Source organism: Camelus ferus, chromosome 8 (genome assembly GCF_009834535.1).
Source record: "Camelus ferus isolate YT-003-E chromosome 8, BCGSAC_Cfer_1.0, whole genome shotgun sequence".
In the NCBI taxonomy this organism is placed as follows: Eukaryota; Metazoa; Chordata; class Mammalia; order Artiodactyla; family Camelidae; genus Camelus; species Camelus ferus.
In genome coordinates, this window is record NC_045703.1 from 8,322,158 (window position 1) to 8,346,290 (window position 24,133).

At 38.5% G+C, this 24,133-nt stretch overlaps 1 protein-coding gene across 1 annotated transcript in view; it reads right to left on the bottom strand.

The window, feature by feature from the left end:
• The window catches only part of RIMS1 (regulating synaptic membrane exocytosis 1), a 448,078-nt gene that overhangs the window by 51,877 nt on the left and 372,068 nt on the right, over positions 1-24,133 (bottom strand). The window contains 1 exon segment of the mRNA XM_032484440.1: positions 9,515-9,750. Coding sequence (XP_032340331.1) covers positions 9,515-9,750 — 236 coding nt within the window.

Genomic DNA, 24,133 nt, shown 5'->3' on the forward strand with positions numbered 1-24,133 from the left:
AACCAGACTAAAAATATATCTACATATTAGCCAAACTCGAAATTTATAGTTCAGAGCAAGGAAGAGAACAAAAATAGAGCCGCTGGTGTAGGTTTGAAAATACTAACCCTTATTAGGGCATCTCTTCAGCAGATGAGCTGCTATAGCTGAACTGAATCTCTATTAACAGTAGTGAATTCCTGAGCCAGACAGCAACAGTAAATACAAGAGACACTGCTTACATTCATTTGATGGTTTCGCAGACTTGAGAATCGTTTCTGGCACCACGATTGTGCATTCAGGAAACAAAGAACATGAAACATTACGTTCCTCCGAATGTTTTCCTTGTGCCATTAAATGAATCAACTAAATGAGGCGCAGGCAAGGAATTTAGATTTCAGCAAGATTTTAGCTTTCAGTTTCTGAAACTGTTCAGGGGCACCCATCCCTCGGGAGAATGTTTTGCTTCCATTGTTCAAGTCAGAAGAGCCAAGAAAACTTTTCTTAGGTGGTTCAGAGCCCACCTTAGCCTTCCTTCTTACTGCTATAAAATTACTTGTGCAAAAGAAAAGATAGAGTCACCACAAAGCAGCACAAATACTTAAAATAGAGAGTATGTTCTGATAGATCAGGTTGGTTGGGATGATTACAAACTCCCGAGGCAGATGTAAGACATTCATTTTCTCAAGTTAAATAAAGCACGAGATCCAAGCTAATGCTTGTTTGGTTTATTTTATGACTTGCTTTACTTGTGTGACTTGTGGGAAAAAAAAAACTGGAAAACGATTAGCAGAAGAGGAGTTAATAATTTGGATATTTTCTTGGCACAATTATTATCTAAGGACAACGTAAAATTTGAAATCATGCCTAGAACTCATGGGCGAAATAGCTCATTCAAGTACTATCCCTTTAAAGTACCAGTGGGTTACAGTCCTAGTTTCTCTATAATATTCTTTTCTTGACTGTGGGACAAGGGCACTCTGTTAGTTTCCATCTATGATTCATCTTAAGAAGTTACTGATATGCCTTGGAAATTCATGAACTCTTATTAAGTGCTTTTGAAATCAAATATCCATAAATCTGGCTAAAACTTCTTAGAATACACATTTTTGTCAGTATAATCTTGTAGGATAATGAACTCTACATGGCTTTTAACGCTCTATGGCCCTTCTGAAATGTTTCATTCCCATGATTATAATGAAATAATTCATTACATTGAGAAAAATTGCCAAAGGAAAAAAACTCTTTTAGACCCATACTCTGAGTAAGAATAAGAAAAAGATCTGCTCCAAAGCCCAGGGAAGGAGTAACCATCAACAGATGAGAGAGGGATGGCAGAGCTTTAATTTTCTCCAATGAGACTAATATTCACAATAGAAGGAGTTCAGCTAAGTAGTGAATGGCATCCCAAGACAGGGGAACGTCCAACACGAGTCCAAGAACGTGGATCTAACCACATTTCATCTCAGAAGCAACAGGATCTCTAAGACCTCTGTGATGATCTCAGAAATCCTGGTGAGGATATCAGACATGCGATTCTTCGAATGACTTGAGATGTAAGAAGAGCTAAGATGAACCTAATGGCTCCAAGGGTGACACTGATCCCCAGGAAGTATTTTTTAAAGTTCCTTTCGGAGAATTTGCATTATCCAAACTCAGGTGGATCGCTGGTGCCGCACAGCTGTACTTTTAATTCTTACCAATGAAGCTCTCGGGACACCCTCATCCTGCACCAGCACTGTCTTGGTCTGCACTGCCCTGAAAGGACCAACGCCCTGGGACCCAGAATCCTTCAGCCCTCAGGACTCCCGCTGCCATCTTCCTTTGAATTTCAACCATTTCTTCTTTTCTACCAAACTCAGTGAAAGCACCATCTTTCCTTCTCTCCAAGAATAACCTTATGCCCTGGTGTCCTTGAATTAGCCCCCTTGGTGCTTTGAGATTTTACTCCATTCATTAAAATTCTTTGTGATTTTTTCCTAACTTTTGTATGCCCCAATTTTATTCTTTTTGTAAGTTTGTTAAGTAATATCTATTTATTACTTTAATTTCTTTTTTCTTTATTTTTTTTATTGAAGTATATTTGTGTTCACAATGTTGTGTTAGTTTCTGGTGTGCAGAATAGTGATTCATCATATACGTATATATATATATTCCTTTTCCTAATCTTTTACACTATAGGCTATTACAATTGAATATAGTTCCCTGTGTTCTACAGTAGGACTTTGTTATTTTTTTATTTTACATATATTAGTGCGTATCTGCAAATCTCGAAGCTCCACTTTATCCCTTCCCCCTCTTTCCCCTTGGTAATCGTAAGTCTCTTTTCTATGTCTATAGTCTGTCTCTGTTTTGTAAATAAGTTCATTGGTGTCATAAAATTTTTTTGTATTGAATCTTCCCATCTATTCATCTAGAAGTCCTCCTGCCACACCTCATCCTGGAAAATGCTCAGTTCCCCTTTACTCAGAGACAGACAAGACAGACAGACAGACACACCCACACCCACACTCCTCATTTACTCCTAGTACCCCCTCAACTACAGAGTCTAGGACGTGAAAAATACTTACTAAATGTTGCTTGAATGAATGAAAGACTGCTCACACTTGAGCTCTTTCCTTCATAATACTTTCTGCAGAGAAGTTAGTAACAATTGCCGCTCTATCGATCTGTCTTTAAAAAAAATTTTTTTTTGGTGTTGGGGGAGGTAATTAGGTTTGTTTGTTTTACTTATTAATGGAGGAACTGGGGATTGAACCTAGACCTCATGCACGCTAAGTACGTGCTCTACCACTGAGCTAAACCTTCCCTCCTTAGCCCCATCCACATGAAAAGGCTTCAGGGTACTGGGGGAGCCCTCACTCTCCTCCACGGTAGACCCTCCAGCCCCATCCCCCTTGAACTCCTACCCATCGTCTCTGCTGTTCCAGCTCTTCCCACTCACAAGAGCCCTATCCCAAATCCACGTGGGCGGTAATTGAAATGGGGGTGGATACAATGATGGTCATGGGGAGAAGGCTGACATGAAGGACAACATGGAGAGAGGAAGGGGCTCCAGCCCCTGATGAACTCGTCCTGTACCAAGGCTTCCCCCGTCCTCACCCCTTCCTCCCTCCCCTCCCTGGACTGGTCACACCTAAGTCAGAAGTAGCCCTTCAGGCCCCCAGTCCAGCAGTCTTTCCTTATTTCTTGGCTTCTTCTGTCTTTCTGTAGGATGAACCAGCCTCTCTGCAAAATTCCCTCCTCGCTGGAGACACTTGTCTCTCCTCCTCTTTGTTAACTCACCCTTTTTCTGGACCCTGCCGCCCTGCCTCTTCTGTATTCTCTCAGTTACTCCTGGATGTGAGCATTTCACCTTGTTTTCTCTTGCTTTCCCCTTCAGGTCCTCCTTCTTTCTGGCCAAGCTCATCCCTGTCCATCTCCACAGCTCCTCCTCCACCTACGTCACATTCGTTCATTTCATCCATCATCCTCGACCTGACCTCCCTGCCTCCTCACTGATTTGTCCATCTTGGTACTAGTGAACCTGGCAGGAAGGAACACAGCTTTGTTTCTTCTATCCTCTCGAGGCAAAGTTCTCAACCAAGGAGTAAGCAGAGTCCCTGCAAAGGCTCTTAAGACCTGCCCCCAACCTTTTATCCCTGTCTAATCCTATTTCCCATACCAGCCTTTTCGTACACCTTTGCTTTTGTAATAGAAAAGAGCAAATCTCACTCCATATTAGATCTGTTCCTTTGGCTTTAACCGTGTGCCCTGTTTTCCAGGCTTAGTCTTGCCAGCTCAGCACCTTTTGTAAAACAATGTTGCCTTTAGCCTGAAATAGGAGAGCCTATTCTCAAGGCTCTGATCTTTAGGGATATTAACACTTTTGCACTCCTACAGAGATACCAAGCTGCAGAATAGAAAATAACATTTGTTTTGTGCAGGTTTTATAGAGACACCATGACCTGACCCACACAGACAGCTGCAAGAACAAAGGATTCCAAGAACAAAGAATTCCTACACCAAGAAGTTTGCACCAACCAACCACACCCCCTCCCATTTTTAGCATAAAAGGAGCCTGAATTCTGACTTGGGGAAGATGGTTCTCCAGGACATCAGTCTGCCATCTTTTCCATCTGCCGACTTTCCAAGTAAAGTCGTTATTCTTTGCCCCAACACCTCATCTCCCAATTTACTGGCCTGTCGTGCAGCGAGCAGAACAAGTTTGGACTTGGTAACACTTTTGCCAACCTACGTTCACGGGCTAGGGTAATTTATTGAAAGACATTTTTTGTGTTTTCCCCCTGTATTTTTCCTTTCTCTCTCCACAAAATTATTAGCCCTTTAATAATTTCCACAAAAGTATTTTATATGCTTCCTGATTTCAGGGATTTCTTCAGGAAGACAGGGCTGCCAGAAGCCAGTAGTCAATCTTTCATATTTGTAAATGCCTAAACTCCGAAACAGCTGGTGCTGAATGTGCTGGATCAGCAGGACGGAAGAAGAGGGCTTCGCCAGGCGTCTAGACCCCACGGAACCCGTGGGGACCCAGGCCCTGCTCCACGCACCCTGCTGTAACACAAAACGAGAGGAAGGCTTCACCAGAAACTTATTTTTCTATACAGATTCATGATTCTTCTACTCGGACGGAATGTGAATCACTTTCAAGTCACTGGAATTTTTGGCTTATCTGTGTCCATGTGAGATCTTTTTCTTTAACCAATATAAACCTAGTCCCTTGCTCATAGCAGCAGCCACAAAATATGTGTGCTCGCAGCGAGCTGACAGTGAAGTCAAGAGAGCTCGATCTGTAAGAATTCAGAGGCAAGAGAGATACTAATCAAAGCTGAAATAACAGGGGACAACAATGTTCAGAGGATCTTTGAGCAGGGTCTTGAAGGAAAGGATATGGACAGGGGAAAAAGAAATTTAGATGGTAGGAAAATGCTGGAAAGGGGCAGAATATCAAACAGAAGTGATTCTTGTTTTTTTGTTTTTTTTTTTTGCTTTAATCTCTTTTTTTAATTGAAGTATAGTCAGTTGACAATGTGTCAATTTCTGGTGAACAGCATCATGTTTCAGTTACACAAATACATACATGTATTCTTTTTCATATTCTTTTTCATTATATGTTACTATGGGATATTGAATATAGTTCCCTGTGCTCTACAGTAGGACCTTGTTTTATCTATTTTTTATATAGTAATTAGTATCTATTTTTAGGATGATCTTAGTACATATAATTGATTCAATTATGTGATAGTATAACATAAACATAGTTCTGCAATATTTCCCATAATTTAATTAGTGTCTAACCACCCAAATCTTGCCAGTACCTAGGAAAAAAATGATGTTAGTCTGTTAAACAAAGGATCATCAGCTGTTCGTGAGAGAATAAATAATAATTACTTTAAATGGCTAGACGACACTCATCTACTGATTCTGCAAGGGCTCTTATCCTGGGAAACTTAGATCCTTAACTGCCTTGTCTTTCCACTCCCCTTGGTAACACACACAAATGGCTCTGGGTTTTATTATGTTGGCACCTTGCTTCACAGTTTCTTATTTAGCTCTTTGACTCCTGTTTATTTCAAGTGTAAATGACTTCCTCCCCCTGGGAATGCTACTTCTAATTTTGAAATACCCACTGTTCCTGGTATAATACTGGAGATAGAGTTTGTCAACAATACAAGATAAATTAAGTAATTTCTAGCCTGTAAAGCTGATGATACTTTACATTTATAGGTGTTTTCTTCAAAAAAGCTTTTCTTGAAGCTTAATTTTTTTTGTGACCCATCTTGGAGTGAAGTTATACACACACATGTATGTATAAATGAACAGCGCATGGAAAGAGCTCTAGAAATGTAAAGCTATTGGTTTTATTCACTTAGACACATGAATAATTATCATTCCTGTGATACTGATTATTGGAATCATGTTACACTCGTAGGTAATGACAAGGGCGTATCGGGGGATGATTCTTCAGAGATTTACAGACCCTTCTCAATCATGCCTTCAATTTCCTGGCGAGGAGGGCGGAGTATTACATTGGTAGCACATGACCGAAAGAGACCAAACCCTCACACCACACAGGCTGGGCATCCAGACCCTCCTAAGTAAAATCTCCCTTACATTCCAGAGCCTGGTCCTGTGTTTACCCAGGGCCTCATTCAATTCCAAAATACTCCTGGATCAGCTGCTTTTCCTTAAAATTTCCCTTTCTTTCACTACTTCACACCCTTTTCAATCTAATTCAGCTACTGTGTCCTGCATCAGTGTTTAGTGACATGCTTACTTGCTGGAAGCCACTTACCAGGAGTTGCATTTTGGGAAACTTCCCTGTTTATGTCACTCTATTTCAAAAAACATGTATTAAAAATGTGTCCCTACTTTTGTTACGAATACTTAGTGTGATCGAGGAGATTCTGTTCCTTACTGTCATTTATATTTGAAATATTCCACAAATAATTATATCTATAATTGAAGAGCACAGTAAATTACATATAAAAGCCAAGTCAATTTTATATATTATAGATATAACTTACATAAATATACATGTATTTATAGTTTACTATGCTCCTCAGTGTTTTAAAATAAATTTTAGTTGATTTGAACAGAGAATCAAATATACTCCTTGGAGCAAACTTGTGGCTATATAAAAAACTCAGAAAAAATGATGTGCTTGAAATCGCTCATTCTAAAAAGGGCTGGGCAAACGTTATTTCTAGGAGCTTCGTGTTTTCCTGATCATCTATTGTCTGGGGCAGAGGAGACGGAACCTGTAACCCAGGGTCCCAAAGAGACTCACTACAAGAAAAGCCCTTAATTAAAGTCTTAAAATACTGAGCATGATTAAACATTTACATTAAATATATTCTATTCCTTAGAATACATTAATATATAAGTAATGCTGTTTTCCTCTGCCAAATCTTTGATTAACTGACACCATTAGAAAATCTGTTTTAATTTTCCGTGCATTTAGAAAGCCCCCTGAGAAGCCCCACCAGTCTGAGATGAATGGTTTCATTTCATTATAAAGATACTTAAATCAATTACACTAACGTTTCTTGAAATTAGACAAACATCACATAGTTTTCTCTCAGATGACGGACCTGGGAGAGACAGAGTTTAGGGAAAATTTTAAAAAACTAGAAAACTCTTCTAAAAACTCTTCTTACAACTCTTCTAAGACCTAAACTCTAAGAACAGAGGTATTACTGAAGGGAAGGGCTGGGAATTCAGACACGTGGAAATACTAAGTTTATTTAAAGCAAGACACCCAAGAGCGCTTTCTTAATAGGAAATGAAAATTAAGGAATATTTCCTGGGTGAGGACGAATCTGGAAATACAAATGTGATGCTCATACGCAGAAGCTGAAACAGTGTAACAGAAGATTTCTTAAAATGAGAATGCTGAATTTTGGTGACTCTTCACAGGAGAGAGAAAAACCTAACCATGGATAAGGGGGAAAAAAGTCACTTGTCAAAGAAGGAAGAGGGAAAAACATCAGGCCATGCACTGACACAAAGAGGAGTGATCCCTGAAGTGTGCCCCCATTTGTCACTTGCTTTGGGAAGGCCAAGAAGAATGAGAATAGGTTGTCAAATAAAAGGTACAATTATGACGTAGGAAGAGAAGCATAAAATCTGATACCTGGCAAGTTCTGCAGAGGACGTCCCTGCCAAACCACCCCCTCCACCGGCAAACTGAGTCCTAGAGAGAGCGAGTCGGAGTTCATTCCCCGAGTCACTCTGCGATAGAACTATCTGGTTAAACCATCACCACCCAGTCTCTGAAAGCATGGTCTTCCGTGCAAGTGATTGAGGATGCAACTCTTGGGAAGATAAGTATTATCTGAAATTCAGCAATGACTGTAACTAGAATACAATGTAAATGAAAAAAGCAAAGGGGCCAGTGTTCCAATGCCAATCACTTGGATCTAGCACCTACAAAGCTGTGCCTCGGGGGGAGTTCCTAACTTTAATTATCGCTGCATTTTATTCTGAGAGAACATAATTCTACTCAACTCATGAATAACAGGGAGGGAGCTAGCTACAGGGGAAAAATGAGAAGAGCGAGACGGTGGAAAGTTGGAGAAGGACCTATGCCATCTCTGACCCTGCAGTCTCTCACACAGGAGACACTGGTTCTCTAGAAAGAAAGCAAAGAGAATTTCCATTTCATCCAAGAGATAAAGGATCTTGAAATCTGGCGGTGAGAACCTATTCGCAGTCTGTACTATAAAGCATCCTTTATGACATCGACAGTGCACACCAGGAAGCATCACCATCAAGAACAAAACAAGCAAAAACAAAACAAGCAAAAACAAATGCAAAACACTTCCTGCTCTGAAGGGAGAAATCTGAGCCCCAGGAAGAGCAACGGTTCTCTTTCACAAAGGACAGCCCCTCTCACTGGGACGGTGGCTCTGCCACATGGACGCTGGCTGACCTGGGTCCATCCTACTCCCATGACTTTCAGGAAGACCAACCTCTGTTTCGATAAACAGCTGGATGCAGGAGTTCAATTCCTGAATGGCTCAAAATCCCCTCCCTCTAATTTATTTATCAGTTGGTCCAGTCGAAGGCATCATTTCAGATACATCCTTTCCAAGATGCCAAGCCAACTCTAAAAAGGATTTCATGAACGTTTTTCAGTGTAAGTCAATTTTGTGACAAGACTTTCGCTGTTGAGAAACAATAAATGGAACTACGGAGCATGGCAGGGGAAACAGATGATGACAACTGAAACCAGCCCAACACCTCACTTACCTTTGGTTTTCCATAGTACCGAGACTAGTCACGAATTATCTAGTATGTTATGATCAAATGTTACATAATTTTAGGCAGTTTTTAAAATATATTTCATAATACACAAAATAACCATCTTCCCTTCTGTGTTGGCTTTTCCCCCTATATAGCTTGAGGACAGAAAGCTTTCAAGATTTATAAGCAGTAGAAAATATCTGAAACTCAAATTTGCATTAAAACATTATTCTTTGCACAAATCCACTGACCCATTTTTCTAAAGTAAAAATAACTGCTGGGTTCTTACTGGCATTGAAAATACAACCATTTCAGTTCCACGTTTATATTCAGACAGTACCTTGAAGACTGAACTTCAAGTTGCACAACCGACCTTGTTTTCTCTAACAATAGGGAGACAGCCTGCTTTATAAGTAATTGTATTTATGGAACATTTTGAAAAGGAGAATCCTGTTGCTTCTCTTGCATTTAAATCAATTTGGTTCTTTAATACTTCTTTGCATTTCCTTGAATATTTGTAAATATGGCTTGAATTTTTTTTAACTTAAAGGTGAACATCTGACCACTTTATAGATTGACAAATGATACCTTGTTAGGTGGCTGTACAGAAACAAATAAAATAAAATCAACCCACACATGTCACAGGTTTCCAGAAACAGAGAAATAAGCGTATGCTGCCAAGAAGAAGGCGTACACTGTACCATCCCATCAGGAGACGCAGCATGAAGACCAACTTCGCTTCTCCAGCAAGAACCTGAGGTGGTCGAGTGGAATGGACGGCACTCACCTGTTTGGCTCAGTTGGGATGTGCTTCTGCTCCTTCGAGACACTATGGCGACCACCTTGGCACTCAGGCTGGACCTTCTCTTCTTTCCACCTGCTCCGACTGTCCCCACAGCCGTGTCCGACTGGCTGCCGTCATTATGCTCTAGTGTATACATCTCTCCGCTCACACTCGTGCTCTTCGTGATGGCTCTTCCTGAAGTCCCCATCCGTCTGCCTTGCATTTTAGGGGTAAATGAACTATATTTACAAAGTAAAAACATATATGCATCCATAAATTACAGGTCAGCATAACAGACACTCTCAGTCTAATTTATTTTGAAATAATCCAGGCAAATTGTTGGGGCGGGAGAAGCCAGCTGAGGAGTACTCCTATGGCTATGAGCACTTTCAAATTGCATCACCCCCCCCCAAATATGTACTAGATGTGGCTTCAAACCATCGTATCTTAACACAGAGCAATCTATACACTAGTTCTGGATACAGGATATATTTTATTATGTGTTATTACAAGAAATTGAATATAGTTTCCTGTGCTCTATAGGAGGTCTTTGCTGTTTATCTATTTTATATATATAAACTTTTAAAAGATAATAAATGGTTAATTCTCTCCATGGGGATGTGAATGTGACTGACTGCTTTTGTAAACAGTTACTATCAGAGAAAAATTAAAATACTTAAATCAGTAGAAAAGTTCATTATCTATCCCTGAGGGGGAAATATTGTTAAAAATTGATCCTCTGAATTTGCCACAAGGTTTCAAAGAGTGAAAACAGTGTCTGTTCTAGGTTCTCTTTGGGATTCCATCAGACAGACATTGCTTTTGCTAATCTGAGGCTTAATGCGTCCAGGAAAGACTCCTGATGAGGCAAAACCCCCTGCATCACCCCCTTCCTCTTGGATCCCTTGTACTCCATCTTCTCCACACACACTTCCTCTCATTTTCATCTCTCAGCTCTTCAAATTCACAGACTCTGGGTTCAGATATTTTTTTGGGCCCCATTCTTTTCTGCAAAACTCGTCTCTGTTGTCAGAGTACACAAGTTTATCTGAACAGATTACTTTACTTCTCTCCCAAATGAATGCCTTACTGTTGAGAATTTCAGGCACTGTGGAAGGTCGACAGGAGTAAATCCTCTCTACTTGCCGAAGTCAACGTGTGTCCGTGAGTTGGGGAGAGATGGGGTGGGTAAGTGAGGAGACAGGGACATGAATCTTTTTAATAATGCTGCATATGCAGCCCTATTACCCTCTAGTCCACCCCTTTTTGGTCCAGTGAAGACCTGGTTTAATATCTCTGAAATGATCCTCTTAATTTAACGTTTCCTCAGAATATCTACAAAAATTGGCTTCCATGACCTTCCCCGCCATCTTGATTTTCTATTTCTTGTTTTGAACTACAAAATATAGTACCTAATGTAGCTTCTTGGGTCAGTGATGACACTTCATACACATCAGAATAAACCCCAGTATGATTAGGAATGATGAAACAGAAAGTCTTGGGATGACGTAACATGTTTGTGGCCGCACACTCAGCGAGAGCTTCAGTAGAAGGGGAAGCTGGTTTGGGGTGGTTCAGAGGGGTTAGCGGGCTTAGACTCATGGAAGAGGGTCCAGAACTGCTTAGATCTTAGGTCCCTACATAAACAGTGAACTGAAACTGATGCCTCTATTTGACAGGAATAATTTGGAATTTTTCATCCCTAGCTGCATTCCTTGAATTGGTGCACACCAACACTCACCTGGTAACAATAAGGTACTCATCGTCTTTCATTTTGTTCTAATAATCTTTTCATTCACTCAAAAGTTTTTAAAGCCATTTGCAAATCGGGCAGTTTTGCTATGTGTTTTACATAGTCACGTTTTCAAAATATGAATGATGACAGTTTTACATATGACCAGTTCAACACTGATTCCTCTGTGGTTTATATTCTCAACTCTAATGGACTTTCTTTCCTGAGAAATATTATGGTTCATTTCTCTCATGTCCTCACCTGTTTATCTGAATGCATTTCGTAAATCTGCCACCCCTCCTTAAGTCGGCTCTTACTATCTGCTTATTCTGCTATTTCACTTGCATAATTCTGCTGAAGAATACACAGAAATGTCAGGATTCAGTCAATTTCATGGTCATAATATCCATCTTCCATCAAACACCTGCTGTGGAGAAATCTGTAGTTTTCCACCTCACATCAGTCTTCTTAGCACACTCCCCACAGTGGTTATTGAGAACCTCTCTTCTGAAACTATTTTTATCTCTATAGTAAAATATGGGTTAACTAACATGTACCTTTTTCCCTCCCCATTATTTCTACAAACATAGAATTCTATCACAGTTCTCAATTTGTATTTACAAAATAATTCCAAAAAAAAAAAAAAACACTTATAAAATTCTGAAGGGTGTTCTTTGGGTTATAGAGAAGTTTAAATGAACAGGGAAATGTTTTCCATGATGTTTCTCTTATGAACATTTATTCAAGACAGGCAAGGAAGATTCAACAAATTTTCATGGACATTTAATCTAGCAATGAGGTATTTTACAATACTGACAAATAAAAATTTTGAAAAAAATTGTAGGGAAATTTGTGATTACCCTTTTGAGGGGGGTGAGTTAAGAAGTTATGTTAAAATGATTTTATGAATAAATGACACAATTTTTCTCAGAAAATAAAACATGTTGTTTAGAAGCTCACAGCTTTCTTGTGGGATTGGAGGACCGTGCGTAGCTCCCTGAAGAATCAAGGATACCACATGCTCATCTAGAAGGCATTAGGGCAGTTTCAATTCTCCTGGTACCTAACTGAGGGGACAGGTTTGGCGGGGGTTGGGGGGGTGCTAATTAGCTACATTAATTAAATCAATGCGAAGGTCATGGTCTTCACAAAAGCATGCTTTCTACTTTGCTAATCTGTAGCCTTTTATTTGTCCTGCTTCCATTGCCTAGGAACCATTCCTGTCATTCAGATGAGCCTGAATCTTTTGATTCACTTTTAAGGCTCTTGATTTTATAAAGATTTTTGGAGTCCTAGCCCTCTGTTTTATATTTTGTACTGGTTATGTTAGGATTCTGATGGTTTACATCAGCACACACCTCATGAATCATTAAATTTGCTCCAGAATCCCTCCTATTGCTGAGTAAACTGATGAAGTAAAAACACGTGTTCCATCCATCTACAGACTATACTGTAACCCATCTTTAAATATCAAACAAACAAAAAACCCCCACCTTTATTCTCTGATGCCCCGACTTCCTGGCCACTGACTTTATGCTGAAAAATCTCAGAATTGTTTGCCATGTCCTCTCTTCCTAGTCTCTTCAGATGCTGTGTCCCGGGCTTGAGACCTCAGAAATTTGCCAAATAAAGCATAACTCTCAACTTTTAGGCTGTGCATTTTATCTCAGTCAACAAGTGACAAACCTGCCCAGGTGTGTCTAATAAGACTCTCAAAAATGTGTTCAACCCAACGAAAAATCTGCTCCCTCTCGAATCTTCATTCCTCATTAAAGATACCCCCATCAACCAAGTGCTCAGAGTAATAATCACCCCCTCTCTGTTAACAAAAATAATGTAAACTTGGACTTGAGACCAGAAAAAAGTTGCCTTATCTGTTAATGCCATGCATGAGGATTATCTAATAATCTCCCTAAGGATCATTTGACTCTAGGGGAATGTAACATTTTTTGACTTACTATTTACTCTCATAATAATCATGGTCCAAACATTTGACAACTCTTTAAAAGTTAGATGTTAACTTGAAGAGAACTGACGAGGAGCGAATGATTACTACTACTAGTAGAGAGGATAACCCCAAAGGTTAAGGTTTTGTTGGCCTAGAGAACATTATCTAGTTTTGAATCGAACTTAGTAACCTTATTTCAGCAGCGCCTTTTTTCTCAGTGATGATATATGTGTACATACAAGGACATCGTCTTAGGAACCAGTTTGTCACCTTGTTGGTTTTCTCACCAATGAGTTAAACTCTGACATTTGCTATCTATTTTTCTTAAAAAACTTCTCCTTTATTCTTGTTTTTTATTGAAGTGTAGTCAATTTGCAATGTTAATTTCAGGTATACATACATGTATATTTTGTCAGTTTCTTTTCCATTATGGCTTATTAGAAGGTATTGAATATAGTTCCCTGTGCTATACAGTTAAGTCCTTGTTTATCTATTTTATATATAGTAACATGCATCTATTTTTCTTATAATTATGTTTCAATTAGGAGAATTATGTTTTGAGAGTGTCAGGTGTCCCATCAGAATGTCCCAATGGACGTCTGCGGGAGCTGTGTTTTCTGTGCAAGGCACCTCATGAACTCTAAACCCAACGATGCTTTTTCCTGGCTCCTGGATTTAATGCCAAGTGGCAACAGAATATTACCTTCAATTTCTGTTTCTCTGTTTTCTTTTTGACCCTGGTTTTGTTTTGTTTGTTGCTGGTCCTGGTTCTTGGCGAATCTGATTCTTACACTGCTTTGTTTGTAACTGGTAATAATTCCTCACTGGTGGCAGCAATCATAGGGAATCTATCTACGGATGGATGCAGTCTGTCGGATGGCAGACATCAGGATGTATTGAAAGCTGGGTGGCAGATGACAGAAAATCTGGTTTGTTAGTCTTGCATGTCTGTTTGTTTGCATGTTACTCAAGTTCATATCATTCAAGAAAATGGCTTGTGTACCTAAAAGAACAGCCGTTTAAATTCTAGGGTTAGGTTTCTGTGCCAATTTTTGTCTGTGGCAAAGTGATACATCTGAAACTGCTCGTTTCCTTTGCATGTGTAAAAAATAGTCTTTTTAATGGGTGATAAAAATCTCTGACCTTACATATACCCTGGGGATATTGGTGTGGGCAGACAGATATTAATTTAATAGAACTCCTCTTCTGGTTGATCGATGGAGACAAATAAGTACTTAGATAATTCTACAGTTAACTACAGAATTCCCAGAGAGAAAAAAAATGAACTTCTAATACCTGGAATATGCCTGTCTTTCAAGAAAAATCCATTCTTAAGAAATTGGTAACTCAAAAGAATTTTAATGTAAGAATCTAAACCCACAATCAAAGTGAATCCTTGGAGACTAGTTTGATAAATTTGGCTTAAAAACAGCTTTATGAAGACCACAATGAGATGCTACTTTGCATGCACAAGATGGCTCTAACTTAAAAAAAAAGGTGATACGTGCTGATAAGAATCTGAAGAAACTGGAACTTTCATACACTGTTAGTGGGAATGTAAAATGATGTAGCCACTTTGGAACAGTTTGGCAGTTTAGTTAAACATAAACATAGTTAAATTGATCTTAGAGTTGCCATACTACTCAGTAATCCCATTCTTTGATACATTCTCAAGAGAACTGAAAACATAAATCCATACAAACACTTACTCATCAACATTCAGATCAACATTATTTGTAACAGTTAAAAAGAGGAAACAGCCCAAATGCCCATCAATTGATGAACTGATGAACTGATGATGAAACACAAAGTGTTTTATCCAGACAATGGAATGTCATCACCCATAAGACAGAATGATTCGTGTAATGAACTTGGGAATTTGAAAACATTATACTACATGAAAGAAGCCAGATTCAAAGGCTACATATTATATGATTCCATTTAAATAAAATGTCTGATAGTCAAAATCATAGAGACAAATGTAGGTAAGTGTTCACCAGGGATTAGAGGAGAGAGGATGACTGCTAATGGGTACGGATTTCTTTCCAGGGATGATAAAAATGTTCTCAAATTAGACAGTGGTTATGGTTGCACAACTCACTGGGAACATACTAAAAACCAATGAATTTTACAATTTAATAGGGTGAATTTTTATGGTATGTGAATTGCATCTCAAATCTGAAAAAAAAAAAAACCCCAGCTTTATGTCTTCTTCCAGACTTTATCAGTGTTTTATTTAACACAAACACAAAATTTTATCTTATTGTTTAAGATTTAGGATGGTTTTCTCATGAACAGACTAGTTCATATGGAATTCCTATACTTTATATATTGATTTGACTTAGTGGATAAGCTAACGTTCCTTCCATCAACATTTCCAATTGTGAAAAATGTAAATTATGTAATAACCACACTGACCTATAATTCTGAAAAAACTCTGATATCAACAGTAATTAAGTTGGCTGGATGTCAGCTTAAACATAATCCAAGTGATTAATTAGGTACACAGGGGCTTTGCCTTTGGGTGATGTAAAGGTTTACATTTTTGCAACTCTACGGGATACTGTGGGTGTAGGATGTTTTATTATTGTGCTGTGTAACTTGCAGGGCTGGTGGCTAAATTGTTCCATATGACAGCCGATTATGCTCAATTATCTACCTCCCAATTTTCTCTATGAAATAGAAGCTTGGATTAAAAGTTCTAATTAATATGTATGGCTCATTCTACACTGGAAACTAAGGTGACAAAAATATAGGACATATACAAAGTAATAGATGTGTTTTTATTTATCAAAGGAGAAGAAGGAAACAATTTTTTTACAATAAAATACATGGAATATGAATGAGGATAGTAAAAGAGAGAACTTGGGTGAAAAACTGTAGAGGGTTTACAGAAAGTGAATTAGTTACCCTGGTTTATTGTAGTTGTAAACAGTAAGTCAAAAGACCCAAAAAATAAAACTTTGACCAACTGTCTCTATATGATAGAAATATTCATCATATAATAAGAAAGGTCTATGAACCATTTACTGATAAATAGTACATTAATGCAAGATTAGAATTTGGTTTTCTGTCTCATATATGGAATCTAAAGAAAAGAAAAGAAAAGAAAAAGACAAACGAACATAAATACAGAAACAGAAACAAGACTCATAGACATAGAATACAAACTTGTGGTTGCCAGAGGGGAGGTGGGTGGGAAGGGACAGGCTGGGAGTTCGAAATTTGTAGATACAGACAGGCATATGTAGAATAGATAAACAAGATTATACTGTGTAGCACAGGGAAATATATACAAGATCTTGTGGTAGCTCACTGTGAAAAAGAATGTGACAATGAATATATGTATGTTCATGTATAACTGAAAAATCGTGCTCTACACTGGAAATTGACACAGCATTGTAAACTGACTATAACTCAATAAAATAAAATTTAAACAAAACAAAACAAAAAGAATTTGGTTTTCTGTTAAAGTGACGAATTGATCTTAAATATTTAGCTGAGAACAAATTTCATTTCATCAGGAAGGGCAATTACCATTAAGGGACAAAAGCTGTACCTCATGGCAGACTCAATCCCTATTACGACCTGCAGACACCTGGTCTAGTAAGTGCTCTGTGGCTTACAGGATCCTAGAACCACAGGTAACAAAGGAGGTCATATCCTGAATCAGCAGAACTGGGGGGACCTCATATCCATAGGTACTGTAAATAAAGTCTGGTGGTGCTATTGCTCTGCCTTACCTTAAGACTTAACACATAAGACTTGGTGTGCTACGCCTTACCACAAAATGGCAAAGGGGGTAGGATAATCTATATGCCTTTAATCAAATCAAAGATGCTATCAATATTAAGCTACATCATTGTTTTATGTATCTTTAAGAAAGAATAGTGCTAATTAAACTATGACATGCCAGCAACTGTAAAATACACACAAATTCCATAGATAGTAAAGTACAGACTAGTGTGCATTGTCAAATCAGTTAAATTATGTTGAGAGACAATTCAGAAACTCATTTCAAGCAAGATTTTTTTTTAAGATTACTAAAATTAAAGCGACATGAGCTCACTGTCCCTAAAATAGACTAAAAAGACTTTGTACTACCTAAATACACACAAGGGATCAATCATATAAGAAATCATACTCCATCTTTTTTTAAATGGAGGTACTGGTGGTTGAACCCAGGACCTCATGCATGCTAAGCATGTGCTCTACCACTGAGCTATTTCCCTCCCCCTTCATATAAGAAATCAAACCTGGGGCCAGATTTCGGCTCATTATTCTAATGTAATGTGGCTGGCATAAAACTTTGGAATAGAATGAAAAAATGTGGGCCTGAAATATCTTTTCATTTTCAGAAAGTAAGGATGCTTTCAAGAAAAGCATATGATGTACAATGTAAAGATGATCCCCACTCTTAAATTAATGACAAATTTAGCTTAAAAACCATTGTAACCAATTTCTGTGCATTTAACACACTAAAAGAATCTAGAGGTCTACCATGATTCCACAGTAAGCCTAAAAAGGGGCAAGCAATTTAAGGCCTATTCAAAGCTGGCTGTGGTGCATATAAATTCTCAGTGCTCTTTACAAAAATGCTGAAAGTCAATCCAAATTATTTGAGTCCTGCACGTAAGTTTGGATCAATACAGAAGTTACTACTCACAAGTGGCAAGTACAAAAGGAACCTGATGCTCAAGAGACCACTCCCAGGCGCCCATCTAGAAATTCCCAGGAGCTAAACCACAAGGTCTGATGACTCATAACCAAGAGGGCATCAGACACCCACTGAACGCATCTAGTGGACCTGCCCTGAGAGGAGGCACCTGTTAGAACTGAGGGGTGCACTCAGGTTAGTTCACTATTTATATTTAATCCCTTCAAGGAGGCCAGACCTTTGGAAGTCACTGCCTCTGTGCAATCCTTGCTGACTTTCACTCTTAAACATGTATGTGGATTTATAAATGAGGCTCTGAGTAGTCTTCCTACTGAGGACTTGCACTTCGTTAATTTACTCCAGCTTACGTAGTTTATTCCTAGTTAGTTTACTTAGGTATTACATTTATTCCTAGGTGTTTCATATTTCTGATTCTATTGTATTAACGGCATTTTATAAATTTCATTTCCTAATGTTGGTTGCTGGCACATCAAAATACAATTGACTTTTATATATAGACCTTGCACCCGGTGACTTTGTTAAATTCATGTATTAATTCTAACACTGTGTAGTAGATTCCTTTGAGTTTTTTATACTCACAATCATACAAGCTGTGCAATCTTACTGCTTTTATTTATTTTTTCTTGTTGTATTGCTACACTGCCAGGTCCAACACTAGGACCATCCGAATAATGCTGACTAGAAGTTGGGAGAGTGGCCTCAGTGAACACAGAGGGACAGTGTTCTGTGTTTCACTATTAAATGTGGTGCTTCTTGTAGGGTGACGGTAGATAACCTTTATCATTTTAAGAAAATTCTCTTTTAGTTTGCTAACGTATCTTATTATATCTGTCATGAATTTTATAAAATATTTTTCCTGTATCTACCGAGATGCTGAGATGATCATATGATTTCCTTCTTTCTTTCTCTAATGGATTACACAGAATTTTAAACCAGTCCGACATTTACGGAACAAAACTGTCCTCTTCATAATGTATTCTCATTCTCTCTCTCAGAATTTCTCTCTCTCTTTCTCTCATATAGAGATAGATGGATGGATAGAGACAAACAGATGGACAGACAGATCACCCTGTGTCAGAGACCAGAAATCTCCCTGTGACCAGACAATGCTGGAGCCACGCCCACTCATGGCAACACTGACATGGGGTGACAGTGACCATGTCCAGCCTGGCTCGGTCCCTCCCCACACAGGGAACAGGAGTCTCCAGGGAGATCCCACTGAGGTGGAACAAACACCCTGCTATTAAAAAATGTCTAAAAAACCCACAGATGGAATTTTAAAAAGTGGTCTCTATTTGAATTCAATTTGCTAAAATTTTCCTATTGTCTTTTGTCTATTTTAATGAGAGGTTTTGGCCTGTAATATTCCCATCATGTCCTTCCCAAATTTATCAAGTAGAGACTTGCCTCCCAAAGAGAGTTTGGAAGTATTACTCCTTTTTACTCTCTGGAAAAACTGCGTAAGACTGGAGAACATTTATTCTTTAAATATTGGCATAATTTACCAGTGAATCACCTGAGTCAGCAGTTTCCCTTGTGGGAAAATTTGAAACAACTATAAGATCATCTTTAAAAAAGTCCAGGACCAGACGGCTTCACTGGGGAATTCTACCAAACATACAAAGAAAAACTCATACCAGTCCTTCTCAAACTCTTCCAGAAGATTGAAAAGGAGGGAGTATTCCCAAACTCATTCTATGAAGCCACCATCAATCACCCTGATACCAAAACCAGGCAAAGACACTACCAAAAAAGAGAATTACAGACCAATATCAGATGAACATAGATGAAAAAATCCTTACCAAAATATTGGCAAATAGAATCCAACAGCACATAAAAAAGATTATACATCATGATCCAGCTGGGTTCATCCCAGGGACACAAGGGTGGTTCAACATGCACAAATCAATCAATGTAATACACCACATCAACAAGAGAAAGGACAAGAACCACATGATCATCTCAATAGATGAAGAAAAAGCATTTGATAAAATTCAACACCGATTTACAATAAAAACTCTCACCAAAGCGGGTGTAGAGGGAACATATCTCAACATAATAAAAGCTATTTATGACAAACCTACAGCCAGCATAGTACTCAACAGTGAAAAACTGAAAACCTTTCCTCTAAAATCTGGGACAAGATAAGGCTGTCCACTCTCACCACTTCTATTCAACATAGTCTTGGAAGTCCTAATCACAGCAATTGGGCAAGAAAAAGAAATAAAGGGGATCCAAATTGAGAAAGAAGAAGTAAAATGGTCACTATATGCAGATGACATGATACTAAATATAGAAAACCCTAAAAGGTCCACACAAAAACTACTAGAACTAAATAAAAGAATTCAGCAAGTAGCAGGTTACAAGATTAATGTACAAAAATCAGTTGCATTTCTTTACACTAACAATGAATCAACAGGAAAAGAAAGTAAAGAAACAATCCCTTTTAAAATAGCACCCAAAGTAATAAAATACCTAGGAATAAATCTAACCAAGGAGGTAAAAGACTTATACATGGAGAACATAAAACACTGATTAAAGAAATTAAAGACTTAAAAAAATGGGATGGTATCCCATGCTCCTGGATTGGAAGAATCAATATTGTTAAAATGGTCATATTGCCCAAGGCAGTCTACAGATTTAATGCAATCCCTATCAAATTACCCAGAATATATTTCACAGAACTAGAACAATTCATAATAAAATTTATATGGAACCACAAAAGACCCAGAATTGCCAAAGCATTACTGAAGAAAAGGAAAGAGGCTGGAGAAATAACCCTCCCAGACTTCAGACAATGCTACAGAGCTACAGTCATCAAGACAGCATGGTATTGGTACAAAAACAGACATATAGACCAGTGGAACAGAAGAGAGAGCCCCGAAATGAACCCACAAGCTTTTGCTCAACTAATCTTTGACAAAGAAGGCAAGAACATACAATGGAATAAAGACAGTCTCTTCAGCAAATGGTGTTGGGAAAACTGGACAGCAGCATGTAAATCAATGAAGCTAGAACACTCTCTTACACCATACACAAAAATAAACTCAAGATGGATCAAAGACTTAAACATAAGACAAGATACAATAAACCTCCTAGAAGAAAATAAAGGCAAAACATTATCTCACATACATCTCAGCAATGTTCTCCTAGGGAAGTCTACCCAAGAAATAGAAATAAAAGCAAGAGTAAACAAATGGGACCTAATGAAACTTATAAGCTTCTGCATAGCAAAGGAAACCATAAGTAAAACAAAAAGACAACCTATGGAATGGGAGAAAATTTTTGCAAAAGTTGAAACTGATAGAGGCTTGATCTCCAGAATATATAGGTAGCTCATACAACTTAATAAGAAAAAAACAAACAATCCCATCCAAAAATGGGCAGAAGACCTAAACAAGCAATTCTCCAAGGAAGACACACGAATGATCAATAGGCACATGAAAAAATGCTCAGTGATGCTAATTATCAGAGAAACACAAATCAAAACTACAATGAAGTATCACCTCATACCAGTCAGAATGGCCATCATTCAAAAGTCCACAAATGACAAATGCTAGAGAGGCTGTGGAGAAAAGGGAACCCTCCTACACTGTTGGTGGGAAAGCAGTTTGGTGCAGCCATTATGGAAAACAGTATGGGGATTTCTCAAAAGACTAGGAATAGACTTACCATATGACCCAGTAATCCCACTCCTGGGCATACATCCAGAAGGAACTCTACTTCAAAAAGACACCTGCACCCCAGTGTTCATAGCAGCGCTATTTACAATAGCCAAGACATGGAGACAGCCTAAATGTCCACTGACAGATGATTGGATAAAGAAGATGTGGTGTATTTACAGAATTGAATACTACTCAGCCATAAAAAATGACAACACAATGCCATTTGCAGCAACATGGATGTCCCTGGAGAATGTCATTCTAAGTGAAGTAAGCCAGAAAGAGAAAGAAAAATGCCATATGAGATCGCTTATATGAGGAATCTAAAAAAAAAAAGAAGAAGGAGACAAAAGTACTTAAATATAAAATAGAAACACACACATAGACATAGAATACAAACTCGTGGTTGCTGGGGGTTGGGGGGTGGGAAGGGACCGACTGGGAGTTCGAAATTTGTATATACTGACAGGTATATATAGAATAGATAAATAAGATTATACTGCATAGCACAGGGAAATATATACAAGATCTTGCGGTAGCTCACGCTGAAGAAGAATGTGACAATGAATATACGTATGTTCACGTATGACTGAAAAATTGTGCTCTACACTGGAAATTGACACAACATTGTAAACTGACTAAAACTCAATAAAATAAAATAAAATAAAAAACAGATAACAGGACTCTTCAGAGTTTTTATTCCTCCTTATGTTATTTTTAGTAAGTTGTGCTTTTCAGGGAATTTGTAGATTTCACCCACACCAGGATTAGGCAAATTGATTTTGTCAAGGCCAAAGAGTAAATATTTTAGGCTTTGTGGTCCACACTGTCTCTGTTGCAACTACTCAACTCTGATGTTGAGGTGGAGAAATAGTCACAGATAATATTTAATCAAAGGGACACAAATGTGTCCTAATAAACCTTTATTCACAAAAACAGACAATGGGCCAAATTTGGATTCTTCTAAGAAATGGTTTTTTTTTCTTTAGTTTTCAGTACTCTGATCATGATATTGCTACATTTTTTTTCTTTTCACATATCTTAGGAATTTGAAAGGTTTTTGGATTTATATTTTGATATATTTCATCACTTTTGGAAAATTCTCAGCCAGTCCCCCTGGATTCAGGTATTGTTCCTGCCACTTCCTCTCCCTCTGGGACTCCAGTTACACATACATGTTTCCTCCTCATCCCACATGTCTCCTGTAGTCCTGCAATTTCTCCCCCTTTTCTCCGTGTGTCAATTTATATACTTTCCCCGGACCATCTCACTAATTCTCAATTCTGCTGTTTCTAAGGTGCCATTAAATCCACCTATTAAATATGCTATTAGGGTTTTTGGTTTTTTGTATATTTTTAGTTTTAGAATCGTCACTCAGTTTGTAAAAATGGATTCCAGGTCTCTGCTGAAAACATCCATCAACCTCTATTTTCTAAACAGATGAATCATGGATATTTTGAAGTCCCTCTCTGATAACTCTATTGCTAGTAGTTTTTAGTTAATGGGTCCTCTTTTATTAATTTAAAAATTTTAGTATGCCTTGTAAATTTAAATTAGATACCGTACATTGTGGATAAAAACCTACAGAGGCTCTGCATGGAATGATTTTCCTCCAAAAGGGTGATTTAAAAAAAATCTTATTTTTATTTTATTTATATATTTATTTTTAAAACTTATTTATTTACTTTGTAGGGGGAGGTAATTAGGTTTATTTATTCACTTAATTTTTTTTTTTAATAGACGTACTGAAGATAGAAGTACTGAGGACCTCAAGCATGCTAAGCACGCCCTCTACCACTGGGCTATGCCTTCCCCTGCAAGGCTGATTTCTTTTTTTTTTGGTTCGTAGAGAGAATTAATCCTGTTTTTTTCAGAGTTGGGCTTAAAGCTCTACCATGACTTATACAGGGTGAGGCTTATTCCCAGAGCTTGGCCCTCCTGGAATTTGTACCGGAAATCAAATGCCCCTCTACCTTCAGGTGGATCTACATCTCCCAGCCACCAGGCAGCAGCTGGGACCTTGGCTCAGCTCTTTAATCCTCCAGCTGCAGCTGTCCTCCTCTGCGCATGCCCAGCTCAGCAGTCAACACACTAGGGGAATCTAGCAAATATGGGGCCCTCCACAGTTTCCAGCTTCTCTGTCAGTTCCTGGAGGGTGACACCTGTCTCCTCAGCCTGTACGCTGCTCTTTGCTTGTGCTCTGATGTCATGTCACCGGACTGGGTGTCCCTCCAGAGGAGATGGGTACAGGTGGCCTCACTTGTGTTCCTTCCTTCTTTTGAGGATTGCCATGCCTCAAATTTCTCTGTCTGCTTTGTTGCTTCCAAGCGCCTTCAAACAGTTTTCCACCTGTTTGTTTCTTCTTGTTTTGTTTTTGTAGGTTTATAGACGGGATGCTCAAATTGGTAAGAGCTAACCTGTCATACCTGGAACTGGAAGGGCTGTGTCACCTTACTGCTTGTTTCCCAATAAGATGAGAATCATCCGGACCAGGGATGTTTTCAGAATCTCCACATGGTTAGTCAAAACGATGTATGTGCTATAACTGTGCTACAGTGCTTTATCTCTTTGCAAACTACACTGTGGAGTGTTCTCCTATTGA